Genomic DNA, 13,779 nt, shown 5'->3' with positions numbered 1-13,779 from the left:
GGTATACAAAAATGACAAAACAGGATCTAAATTTATCTATTTATTAACATTCCAAATGACAGTTATTCCAAATGAAGAGGTCCATGAAAACAGTGGCAGAACATTAAGCCAACAAAACAAAACCTAACATGTTCCATCTTGTCAATGTTCTGTTTTATTCAGTTACCTTATTTAACCTCTTGTTCGCCAGCATATCAAGGGATACCAATAAAAAATAATTTCTCCGAATATAACCAGTTATTCTGGGAAAACTTAAAGTTATTACGAAAATAGAATCAGTGAATAGACGCACGGGCAAATTTTAACGTCGGCGATCAAAAAGTTAAGGGTCTCTGAAAAACAGAAGAAAGGTGAACAAAAAAAAACCCAACCTAACCTATTATTTTACTGTGTACTTTGTCATTGTTTTATCCGGTTACGGTGTTTTAAGTAATTTTTGTAAGAATCGCCACTTTTAGCAATTGAAATAGCTTTTTTTAAAACTTTAAACAGGAATTAAAATCACAACTGTTTAAAAAGTTTGCCATTTAAAAATTCATTAAACTCTATAGTTCCCATCTCAATTGACTGGCCGTATTCTAATTGGTTGTTACGCAGGTTGAAACCTGTTAAATTGTATTGAATAGAGTAAGTTATTCAATCTCTATTCTGACCCGAAGTCTTTTCAAAGAATTTTATTTATTAGGGGCAATGATAAAAAATATAACCAAATGGATTATTAATATGAATTGAAATTATTATCAAAGGCAATATTTGGTACAGACATTAAATTGTGTTATCAAAACAAATCAATTAGAAAGAAATATATAATGGAAATCTTAATATACATAAATCAGTCAATTTAAGCAACTTCTTTTTTTTGTAATAGTGAAAAGGTACATCACATCAGATCACTAGAAAATTATCAGAGATGGGAATCATAACATAAAAACTGGTTGATTAACCAACATCAGCAACATCATCAGCTGTAGGCAGACTGATTTTTTTTTTTTTTTAAATTTTTATAGTGAATACCTCACAAGAGTCCCAACTGCTCCCGTCTGGAGCCAGTGAGACTATGGCATCCCCAATTGGAGGATGTTGTGAGGCTAAAGGTAAGTGGGGAAGGGAAAGAGGAAGGTGGGGAAGTACCTGGCTATTCAGATCTAGTCACTAAACACGGCTAAAGCCATTTGGAGCAACGTTTCAATTCTGAATGGTGGTCTTACACCAGGGCGATACTGGTAGTATCTTCCACTCTGGAACGTGCCGCAAATATACTATATATTATTTTAATTAATTAATTGTGAAATAACACAAATTAATCAAATAAAATTTATTTGCGCACGCCGGGTTCGAACCCGCGACCTTCGGAATGGCAGTCCAATGCGTTACCACTGGACTATGCCGGCCGTCTGGTGGAACTTAAGCGCAAGCCAAATACTAAGTTTGGCAATCACTTTTGGAGGATCTGGGCCGAATCCATAACAAGTCCAACACAATTCAGGTCTAAACTAAAAACTTACCTTTTTAAGGTGTCATACCCTTAAATTAAATATGCCATTCCTGAGAGAAAGTGCAATTATATCCAATTATGTCCTAAATCCTGCATCTAAATTTCGCTAATAAGCAATAAGTTAATGTTAATTAAGTGTTAATCTTAAGTGACCTACCAGGTAAGTATGGTACTGTTTATTATCTCCATATATATTTAGTAATAACATAGATTATTGTAGAAATGTATTATATATTTGTACAGCACCCTTGAGGTGATTTTGCACAAAATTGGTACTATACAAATCATCCATTAATATTATTATCACTAACACTTTAAAATGTTTTAAACTTGCTTTTGAGAAATTGAATTGAACCTTCGACAAGTTTGAAAAGAATTTCAAATCGTCGTTAAAGCACAAGCCATAAAATAAAGATAAAAATATGATTTATGAACCAGTCAAAAATATTATAATGTTTGATATTAACATCTCGAAAGGTTGGTAATGTTGACAGAAGCGGATATATAATTATTATTCAAGAAAATAAATTGAGATGGAAATTTTATTGAATAAATTGCGAATTTATACGATTATTATTAATGATATGCAGTTCACCAAATTAGGATGGTAATATTCATATTTCAGAGTCCATTTAATTGGAAAGTGTTGTTGCACAATGAATTCATCTGATTATTATTATTATTTGGTGTTGCCACATGAAAAGCCTCGTGACACAGCGGTGTCGCCTCGCTTATCATAAATTAATATATTATTTGATTTCCATATTCTGGAATGAGCCCCCATCCTCGTCCGTGTATTCCGCATGGCAAAATGGAACATTTTCAAATCATTCTATCGACGAACCATCAAATTTAACAGACACCGTTTTTTAAATCGACATTTTGAATTTCATCAGCGATGACTTAAGAAATATTGTTTTAAACTGAAAATTAATAAGTGTGCCTATAATATAAATTCAAATCATATTTAAAAGAGATACCACATTTACCAAGACCTTGAATAAATTGTATTGGTTTGAGCTGTTAATTAAATGTGGACATTCCATCTATTTAATTTTAATATTTTTTTGATGGAGAATTTTTAAAAGGTTTTTATGAACCAGTTTTCAGGCTGCCAAAAGGCCATAAACAATATTTACTAAACTTAAATTTGAATAATAATAATAATTATGCAAAGATTTACAATTTAAGATTCAAGAATATGAAGATGAAATTTCTATTTTGACCATTATTTCTATTTGACAACCTGTTTCAACTCTATATTAGATTAGGTTAAGTTCTTTTTTAATTGCATTTTGTGTAAATGGTTACTTTTCAAATAGGCACATATTTTTATTTTTCACAAGTTACATCATTCTTTAAGTCAAGCAATAAGAGAAGAACACCGAATAACAATATATTTGATACCGGCGGAATTCGAATGAGTCACTTTTCTATATCTTTTGTAAAACAGAATGCACGAGTAACGAGATGCTGGCATTCGTCTTTGGTATTTTCTAACCGAGCCTTTTAAAGAACTGTACTAACAAGTCGTTTTTTAAAATCCCTTCTTCAACCTGTCTCATAACATGGAAATGGTTTTGTTGGTTGAACGCGGTACACGGAACAGGGGAGTTCTTCAAGAACCAATACTCTGAATCTGAAAGAACGTAGCAACATTCAAACGAAGTAATGCAAATTTAATCGGTATTTTAAGGAAGTCTTCTTTATAATTTGAATAAAATTATGCATTAACGAAACATTTGATAATAAAATAACGGCGAACACCGGCTCAATAGAAATTTAATGGCTAACTTTATGCCGTCTCGTGGGTTTTGATTATTTCTAGTCATAAAATATCCACCGAAACTGCAGTTCTGTCAATAAAAATGGTAATATTTCTGCATTTGAATGGAGGAAAATCTTAGCAGTCTGGCTGCAAACCCATTACGATTCTTAAATAACCTGTTGCTAAGCCAACCCAACACGGTTATGCAAAATTTCGCAAAAGATTTTACTTAACTTCTGGTAAAATATTAATATACAAATATATATTTGACATGACACGTGATAAGATCATTATTTCTGTCTTCTCGTTTTTACAATTTGGTCGGATATTTATTACTTTGATAATCTTCCATAGGAACATCCTTTTACAGTAGTTGGTGTCGGCAGTAAGAAAACAGATTGCTTTGCAGACTTGTTTTTTTATATTGAAGAAAACCTGCATTTAGAACAAGCTACCGGCATCCCTCTATCTTCTCATTAACAAATCTCTTCATACAGATATGTCTATAACCCTTCTAATAACAGTACCCAACAAGGTGAAATGTGAACTCTTCACAGTATAAACCAATATTAGAGGAGTCTAAGTACGGGCTGTTTTACAGAATTTGAACAATTCATCAAATTTCAAAGTTAATATTCAAGTTCTGTGAAAGTTCCATTCCAGTTCTGTTACTTTACATGTACTGTGAAACAACCGGCCCATGATGAAATAATAACAGAAATGGAATAGAACTTTAAAAAAACTCGATATTTAACTTTTTTTAATGAATCACGATATAATCCAACATTTATAGAAGAGCCTAAGGACGGGTTCACAGAATTTGAACAATTCATCAAATATCAAAGTTAATTTTCAATTTCTGTGAATTATGTTCTAATTAAGTTATTATATCAATATGGTAAAGTTGCTTCACAGAACTGAAATAATAACAGAACCTGAAGAATACAACTTTTACAGAACTTGGAAATAAACTGTAAAATTTGATGAATTGTTCAAATTCTGTGAAACAATCAATCCTGAGACTTTCTCATTTAACGCACTTCTCCTTGACCATTTAATGGTCACACTGACACTCATTTAAAAGATAGAGATTTACGCGCTCCTATCATTAATTACATCAGTGCACAGAGTTTAATCAGCATTGCTAGAGGAAAAACAGCAAATTAACTCACATCAAAAAGTTACCACAGATGTGATTAGTTTTCTCTAAGTATGGCTAAGCTGTTGGCTTTATAATAAACAATAATATTTGGATGATTTGTATAGCGCCGTTTTTGTGCAAAATCACCTCAAGGGTGCTGCCGATCTTGGCTAGGATTTGGGATTACCTGCCACATCAAACAAATATCCAAATAATTCTTACAAAATTACTGGATACATGTATAAAATTTCGTATTTTTGGACCGCACAATTAACTGCGTGAAAGAAAGCTAAAATAATGTGAGTTTTATTTTGTTTCGTTAGAAAAGTTCAACTAATTAATAGAAGTACTAACTGATGGTACTGATTGCTAAATTTGCGATTATTTAATTGTGCTGAAAGGCAGTGCTTTTTTTGACACTAACACAAACGAGTCTTCCCTCGAATGCGCATTACGCACACATGTAGTTTTTGGTGCAGAATACAATCAATATATTAATATAACATATACCTATGTTATTTTGCATACTTAGGCCTGTAGAGCGATTGCGGCGCTGCGATTCGACTTTGCACATATTTTTGAAAGTGTAGATTGGTTATTTATTGCAATAATTTTATTATAATTGTGAGTACTGTAGTGTAGGCAATGCACCCCTCTGTTTTGCAGTCAAAATCTTTGATCACCATCTTGTTCCAAGTTGTAGTAGAAGAAAAAAGGTGTAAAATCTACATTATGCAAAGAGGTTGTGGAACATCTTCAAAGCTTTGAAGATTTGGACTTTCGCAACACTAGTTAGAAAGCTGTGTGCGAAAGAGTGAGGAAGGATGTTTACCTGGATATACTTGATGGCGGAGTCCAGGATGGACAGGTTGGAAGACTTCTTGTCGTCAGGGGAGGCGGGCAGCTGGCGCTTGAGCAGCTCGAAGCACTCCTTGAGGTGCGCACGCCGGTTCTTCTCCAGCTTGTTGTGCACCTCGCGAGTGCCAGCTGCGCGACCTCCAGACCTGATCCACCAAACAATCAACATAAACCCTATGTGAATTCAAGTGGTCATTGGAAATGGTGTACAAAATAGAATGCTTCTAGTTATTTAATGTTCCAAATGATTTCAAAAGTATCAACTCAGCATAACTGCGTACAAACTGATTCATCCCTCCATTATTTTCATTTTCTATTTTAGTAATAAACAGTTAGACATCGCCCCAAGTTAAAGAGCCTGCAACCCATTGTCCAAAATGGCAATACACAATTGACCCATTGCTCCAAGTTACAAGAGACAAGTGACCTATTACCCCAACTTACTAGTGACTGTACTGCCACATATCCCCAAGTTACAAAAGACAACATACCCATTACCCCAAGGTATAAATAGACAATTGACTCACTGCCTCAAGTTCCAAAAGTGCCAAGTGTTAGTGCTTGACGTCTTGCTAAAGAGACTAGTGCTTGTACTGACCACTTGCTACAAGTAACAAGAGAGAATTGACCCATTGCCCCAAGTTACAAGAGACTACTGCCACGAATGGCCCTCCAAGTTCCAAGAGACGGCTGACCCGTCACCCCAAGTGACAAGTAAAAGAGACCAGTGCTTGTACTGACCCATTGCTGTTACTTCTGGCCCTGGGCAGGTCATGGTCCAGCAGATAGGCGGCCACCGGCAACAGATGGGCGGGTGTGAGCGGGGCTGCTGGCGGCACGCCGGGTGAGGGTGCGGCGGGACGACGCGGGACGCTGCCGGGCGAGGGTGGGATCGCGATAGGCGCGCTGGGGGCCGCCCTGGACACGCCGGCACCGTTCAGGAGGTGCACCGGAGGGCAAGGCTCTTCCTCTGAAACAATGAAAACGTCATGTTAAAAATGTATCCAAGCATTTATGCGCAGTTAGATTTGGACATGATCACCCTTTCAAGGCAATTTTTTTCAGTTCCGTGACAACACAACAGTAACAAAACAGAACAGAGACAAAACAGAACAGTAACCAAACGGAACAGTAACAGAATAGTGACAAAACACAACACTGAAGAAAAGTGAAAAAAAATAACAATAAACAACAAGCCTAACCTAACAAACTTAATCTAAACTAACCAAACCTAAGCTTATAACAAACGTTTTTTCATACATTCATTTTGTTGGTTAATTTTAGATGATTGTTTTTATTTACACTCAACATTATTAAGACAAAGCCACACAATTTTTTATTGCCACTAAGAATCTGGGCTGTTTAGAAGAAATTGCCAACTGGCAAAAGGCCCACATCTATACTACTTTGTAATCAAACAATTTATATCAACAACAACAACTTGTACATAAATAAACTGAAGAAATGAAATAATAATAATTGAAGAAGAAAACAGAACCAATTTAGTGAAAGTCACAATATATTTTTTTACAATAAATTTATTATCATTTTATTTATGAAGGCAATCGTCTGCGGCAGTATTATTATTATTATTCTGAAAATCGTAATTGATTACGTTGGGTACTTACAAACGGCGTCCAGAAACTCGTAGTACAAGCTGAAAACTGGTGAATCTACATCATAATTGAAGTTTGTAGTCGATCTTGTGGTATGTGATTTATTTCAATGCAGACATTCTGGGACTAACTACCATTTGTAATATTACATATAGGATTTGTGACAAGGTGTGTGTCTTGGTGTGTGGGACCTTTAAGTACCTACACATTGTCAGTTTGCTATTGGTCAAATTGACAGCCCTGGAATTTTGACTTGGAGAGTTGCCAAACCTGAGGGAGGAAGAATCTGTGATTTGCATTGGAAGCAGTGGTCGTTCTTTGATCACCAGCCCAGAGCAGCGGGCATTCCTCTTGGCTGAGGTTCGACGAACACATGCGCCAATTTTGTGAGCATCAGCTTTTGCATATGGAGCATAGACTATTGGATTGATTGAATCGGATGACATCTGCCGATCCTGATTGGTTAAGAGGGACCCTTTTGGAGACCAGCAGTGCGAGGCTATTTTGTAATGAACTAAAGCATTTTTTTGGATTAAATATAAACTGCGACAATTGCTGTGAAGAACCGAACCTACTACTTCGCATCAAGAACCAACTGGTATCACACCTTATCATTTTACCTATGCAAGCCCTGCGCCAGACAGATTTAATAGTAGGATGCTATTTAATTTCTTTTTTTCTATATATAAACCCATCCTTACATTCATTTGCTGCCATTTAATCCCACGGTAACAGTATTCCTCATTGCCCAGAATAATTGTGAAGTGAAATAATTATACCGAGTCAGCGGACATCTGTAATTTATCACTTAACAAATAAAAAATATTGTTACTGAGAAAGTTTAGTTAAGCATAATAATGTACTGTAATAATATAATTTTTACTTTTCATATGTAAAAATGGCGTTTATACATTAATAAATGCATAACTTTTTTAATTTGAGCTTTCGTTTTCGAGTAAATCCAGACCAAAGTTGGAATTTTTTAGGTCACATTTGAAAGAAATCGGTCGCTAGGGAGATAATATCAGCTGTTTAAAGTCTTTTGAAATGAGTCGAAGAGTAGACCCAGTTCCTAAATATTTTATGCAAAAAAAGAGTTCTCTATGTGATGTAAATTCGCCAGTTTTCCGCTTGTACCACTAGTTTCCGGACACCGTGTACAAAAAAATACATTCGTGAGAACAAAAAACTAATTTATTCCGAAAGCGAACTATCAGACTTCACGCATCTTTATTGTTCCGAGCGAAAAGCCAGCCAAACTAAAACGTAACAATGTGAAAGGGGCACAATCACAACACCCTTTCTTACTTCTACCCGCTCTGCTTTCCTACAACTCTTTCTTTGATTTGATTGTGGAGCGCAAAGATTAGGTATAATATGCTATGCAGTAATTGTCGTTGCTAAATATCACACGTTTCGCAGTTGGAGATCATCGAACCTAACACGAGTCTGATGTTGAGATTTTAGCAACTGTTTTACACGTCAACTCCGAGTCCAATATGCTAAAGTTAAAAGAAAACGTATAAAAAGTTTGGTAGATATTCTGATACGGTAGAGTGTATGGATTTTGAAGTTTGATATATAGTTTTTCCATCACTAGCGTGTAACAGTTAGGTGGGTGATTGCGTTTTGCCTTTTTGACGGGAGTTATGAGCGAACCATCCAGTTGAAAGATTTATGGGCATCAAATCTTCGAGAATGTCAAGAATTTGAATGAAATTAAGCCATCATTAAAAAAAATGAAAACATCATTAGGTCCAGTAAACATCCCCACCACAACAAAGAAATGAAAAATATATTTAGATTGGTCAAACGAATTTCAAAATGAATAGTCTAGTCCAGGGCTTCCCTAACTGTGAGTCGCGACGCCCCGGGGCGCCGCACAGTGGGCTGAAAATCGGCTTTCATAGACATAGAGACTTGAATTTTCAAGGGTATTTTTTTGGCTAGAAATGGATTCTGCTGATCATTACTATGCTATAAAATGTCGTACGAAGCAATTGCGTGTACAAATGAAGGAGTTATAATTTTTTTAAGAAAAATTTGTATGGCGCTGACATTAAAAATGAGGCTATCTCTGGAATCATAAGGTTGGCCGTTCTATCCTTACATACAGATAATACTACTATTTATTTGTATTTTTTTGACATACTTCATATTGTGGCGCAAGGTGCGATTTTTTTTTTTAAAATCCTCAAAGTTGAAAAAACCCTTTTTAATGTTGATGATTCATTTTAATGCTTAAATGCTTTTGGGCTTGCAGTGTAAATAAAATATTGTAAACTAGACAAAGCATACTCATATGTAAAGCATTTAAGCATTAAAATGAATCTTCAACATAAAAAAGTTTTTTTTTCAACTTTGAGGATTTAAAAAAAAAAAATCACAAGTTTCGCCACAATACGAAGTATGTCAAAAAAATACAAATAAATAGTAGTATATTTGTGTGTAAGGATATAATGGTCAACCTTATGATTCCAGAGATAGCCTCATTTTTAATGTCAGTTCCATACAAATTTTTCTTAAAAAAATGATGACTCCTTCATTTGTACACGCAATTGCTTCATACAAATTTTTATAGCATAGTAATGATCAGCAGAATCCATTTCTAGCCAAAAAAAATACACTTGAAAATTCAAGTCACTATGTCTATGAAAGGCGATTTTCAGCTCACTGTGCACAGTTTTTTGGCTTGGAGTGTAAATAAAATATTGTAAACTAGACAAAGCATACTCATATGTAAAGCATTTAAGCATTAAAATGAATCATCAACAAAAAAAAGATTTTTTTTCCACTTTAGGATTTTTAAAAAAAAAATCGCACCTTGCGCCACAATATGAAGTATGTCAAAAAAATACAAATAAATAGTAGTATTATCTGTGTGTAAGGATAGAACGGCCAACCTTATGATTCCAGAGATAGCCTCATTTTTAATGTCAGCGCCATACAAATTTTTCTTAAAAAAATTATAACTCCTTCATTTGTACACGCAATTGCTTCGTACGACATTTTATAGCATAGTAATGATCAGCAGAATCCATTTCTAGCCAAAAAAAATACCCTTGAAGATTCAAGTTTCTATGTCTATGAGAGCCGATTTTCAGCCCACCGTGCGCCGTGGGATCATCCCAGGGGCGTCGCGTCGTGAGGCAATCTTTATAGCGAGAATATCGTTCCATCAGCACTGCAGCGTTAAGGGTTTTATTACCGTTTGCGACATCATACTTGTGTGAGACAGGTTTCTCTGCAGTTGCAGTAATTAAGAATAAGTACAGATCAAAAATAAATTTAGAGGCAGAGACGAGAGTGGCGATTTCGAAACTTCAACCTCGTTTTGAGAAACTATGCTCAGAAAAGCAAGCACATCCTTCTCATTAATACAAAAGAAAAAATTGCTTTTTTATCTTTTTTGTTTTTATGTTGTGTTCTTTATTTTCTAATAAAAAAATTGTACACGTTGTGGATCCGGTATAATTAATTAATTAGTAGGTTGCGAATTATTATTTTTCTATTTCTAGTACGGTATGGGGAAAGAGAAGGTAAGCTGAAAGTGTCATAATTCTGCAGCACCTCAAATAAACTTGATTGGTGACCATTCAAATACCGCTTTCAAGTCAAAATTAAACATTTCCGGAATGTTACAACAAAGTAACAAGCATCCTTTTCCTATTTGAAGACAATGTAAAAAAAACTGTGCACTTTGCACTGTCATTCATTTTTTTACGTAACACTTCTGCAATTTCTTTCCCAATCATCAATCTATGTCACGCTTTCTCAGACACCTTGTGCCTTGGTTTATATGTATTAAAAACCATACCCTGGAGGACCTCGGGAGCTACGTCATCTTCGGAGTTGCTGTGTAAAGGTTCTTACAAAAAAGGAGGGAGTGTACCTGAGCCTTGAGGAAACCCGTGTTGTAGGAGAGAAAAAGCCGTAATATCGAGTTTTACAAAGTAATAATGAGTCGTAAAAACTATTAATTGTCGTACAGTAAATATAAAACTGGAACTATAATATTGGATACCTCTTCATACCTTCACTTATCTCATATTTTATACACCACTTTGCACAGAACTGCGGAACAAAAATAGTTTGACATTGCTCCTTTCTGGAATATGGCTTACCTTCGTGTGATTCCATTACCAAGTGATGGTGAAATTCGTACACACTGCTTAGAATCTCTTTATCAGATGGTTAGGCATTAAAATGACCACATACAATTACAATACGCGGTAGTGAATTATATAATGTAGTAGTATTTAGTCGATGCAACGCACGAGTATGTATCCGTGCCGTACGCGATAATAACCCGACGACTTGCAAATTACATAATAATGATTCTACCACTAATAATATAGTACACTAATGGTGGAATTGCTTACATCTCTTATACTTATAGCATGACTCGCGGCGGTATAAGTTCTATCAGCGCACAGTGTTTCGTTTCATAGAAGCTAGACGGTAAAAATTCCAACACACCAGTCAAGTACGTGGAACTCACCTGTGGGGTGTAGTTAACACTATTATGATATTTTTAGACCACACACAAGTTATTTATTATTAAAAAAAGTAATAGAAAAAAAAATAATACTACATACCTTCCAAAGTAAACTCTATTTTTTTAGAACCGCAATAAACTAAAATTTCGCGCCCCAAGAAGCGAATACACGCGTCTAAAGATTTCATAAGCTCAATGTCAGAGTTTCCGATTCTGGTATTAATTAGTCAACCCGTGCACACGTAGAAAACTTACCGATAGGAATTAATTTGATTTTTTTTCGTTAAGTTTTTGCTGTTAAAAACGGGACTGTAGGCCTTTAACGAATAAATCGACAGAGTTCCTAACAAAGTATCAGTCAAAAGCGAATGCTTTACGAGAACGGCGGAACACGTGAAATAACGCAACAAATATTGACATAATGATATTGACACATTCCGTCATGATATTTTTAGGAAAATAACACGTGTTCTCGACATATTCTGACCGACTAATATTTTATCAAGAAATTGGCATGCTATCACTTCATCAACGGGATCATTTTTAACCCCAATTAAGAATGCATTTGTCACACTGTCTATCTGGTAAAATCCCTGTGACGTCGTTTATATACCTTCTAGCTTGTGTGAGGCGAATCACAGTGCAGCATAGCGCCACGCCGGTGTTATAGTCATAATAATAAAGCGAGGTGTTTTCTGTCCATTGCGGCTGGCAAACGGTAGCCGTTTATCATAAACTATTATTATTTCATTATCTGCTAAACACATAGCACTTCGAATAAATTAATTTACTTTTGGACGAATGCTGTCGGGAGGAATATGAACTTATGTATTTAATAGTTTTAGGCAAGCTGTGAATCGAACGAGTAATCACCGGATACATGGTCAGTGCATTTGCAACCGACCAAATATAAAATTCTTTAATAAACAACAAACAGTATTAATCTCAAGTGACCTACCAGGTAAGTATGGTACTGTATATTATCTGCATATGTAGTTAGTAAAAACATAAATCATTTTAGAAATGTATTATACATATATTTGCACAGCGCCCTTGAGGTGATTTTGCACAAAAATAAAATCATAATAATGAAAATATTAAAATGAGATAAAAAGAATTTGGCATTCTCAGACTATAAAAATATTACCATTCGTTATTTCGGCTACTGACATTATACCTAGCTCTCTCATTAAAAATGTAGGCGTATTAGATCTATCAAAAAATATATATATAAAAATGCAAAAATCAGTAATTTTAAATACATGTAGGATAACGAAAGATTTTTGAAATATTTATGTTGAGGGATCAGTAGGATTTATAGGTCCAGTTAAGAGTTCTACCGAGCAGAACCCTCTGATATGAAAATATCTGGAGTCGGTGAATTATTTTCCCATTTGATCTCTGGTGAGTTGACGTGTTGTTCTTGTATTGTTTTGTATTTATTTTGCTTACATAATGCACTTGCATAATGTTGATTGACTAGATGATCATTTGTGGAAAAGTGTGTGGAAGGGTTTAGTTTTTCCTATGGGGAAGATTTAACCCGGACATAAAATCGGAAAATAAAAATATATTACTAAACCGAGGAAGTCAATAAAAGCCAACTGAACAAAAATAACTATTTTAATTTAATATTTTTAATAAATTTAATAATATTATTATTCGATTTTGAGAAAAGGTTTATTTTTGAACATTAAAATTATTTAAGTATTTTTAAAAGAGATATTTTAAAAGGAAGAAAAAAAGAAATGATACCATCATACCTACTTAAAGCTACTCAGTTATAAAAAAATGCTTGCGTATAAAATAGCTTCTGTAATTTAACATTTTTTAAGTAAAATAAATAGATAATCTGTTACATCATTTATATACGTTTACGCAGACGCCGCTAACATTTCCACTCAAGTTAATTTATTTACGAATAAAGAAAAAATATAAATTTATTAATTATAGTAATATTGTGAATAACGATAAGTGAACGCGCTCATAAAGGCGACTAGGCCCAGTTGTTACGCAGAAATTCAAATGTAACATTGTCATTAAGAGACCATTCCGCGCATTTTTGTTTTTACATTTTAAAGGTCCCCGTTAAACGCCGATTCGAGGTGAGTTTCAGATTTTATCAATTTGTATTAAGCTGACAAGCCAACATAATACAGGCTTTTCCAATAAGAGGTGTTATTTTGATATTCAATCGTAAAAGATCAATGGTTTCGTTGCTTGTGTGGTTCAGTAATAACACACGGCTGCAGTAATGTGGAATGACTGCAATGTATGCAACTTAGATAAATTGTTTACTCCGGGGCGCCAAGGTCGATGGAGTGAACACCGGACACTATTCATAATAGCATAATACCTAGTTAACCCCTCAGGCCTCTGGCATATCTACGATTATATTTCTTC

The 13,779-nt window shown here is 34.7% G+C and overlaps 1 protein-coding gene across 3 annotated transcripts in view; it reads right to left on the bottom strand.

The window, feature by feature from the left end:
- LOC149412735 (uncharacterized) overlaps positions 1-13,779 on the bottom strand; it is a 207,580-nt gene that overhangs the window by 20,792 nt on the left and 173,009 nt on the right. For all 3 annotated transcript variants that reach the window (XM_089645645.1, XM_089645644.1, XM_089645643.1), the window contains 2 exons: positions 6,004-6,232; positions 5,237-5,408 (listed from right to left, as the gene is read on the bottom strand). In XM_089645645.1, coding sequence (XP_089501771.1) covers positions 5,237-5,408; positions 6,004-6,232 — 401 coding nt within the window. The remainder of the gene's footprint in view (positions 1-5,236; positions 5,409-6,003; positions 6,233-13,779) is intronic.

Source organism: Hesperophylax consimilis, chromosome 22 (genome assembly GCF_061612785.1).
Source record: "Hesperophylax consimilis isolate HC1 chromosome 22, BYU_Hcon_1.0, whole genome shotgun sequence".
In the NCBI taxonomy this organism is placed as follows: Eukaryota; Metazoa; Arthropoda; class Insecta; order Trichoptera; family Limnephilidae; genus Hesperophylax; species Hesperophylax consimilis.
This window is presented reverse-complemented; position numbering and strand designations above follow the sequence as displayed.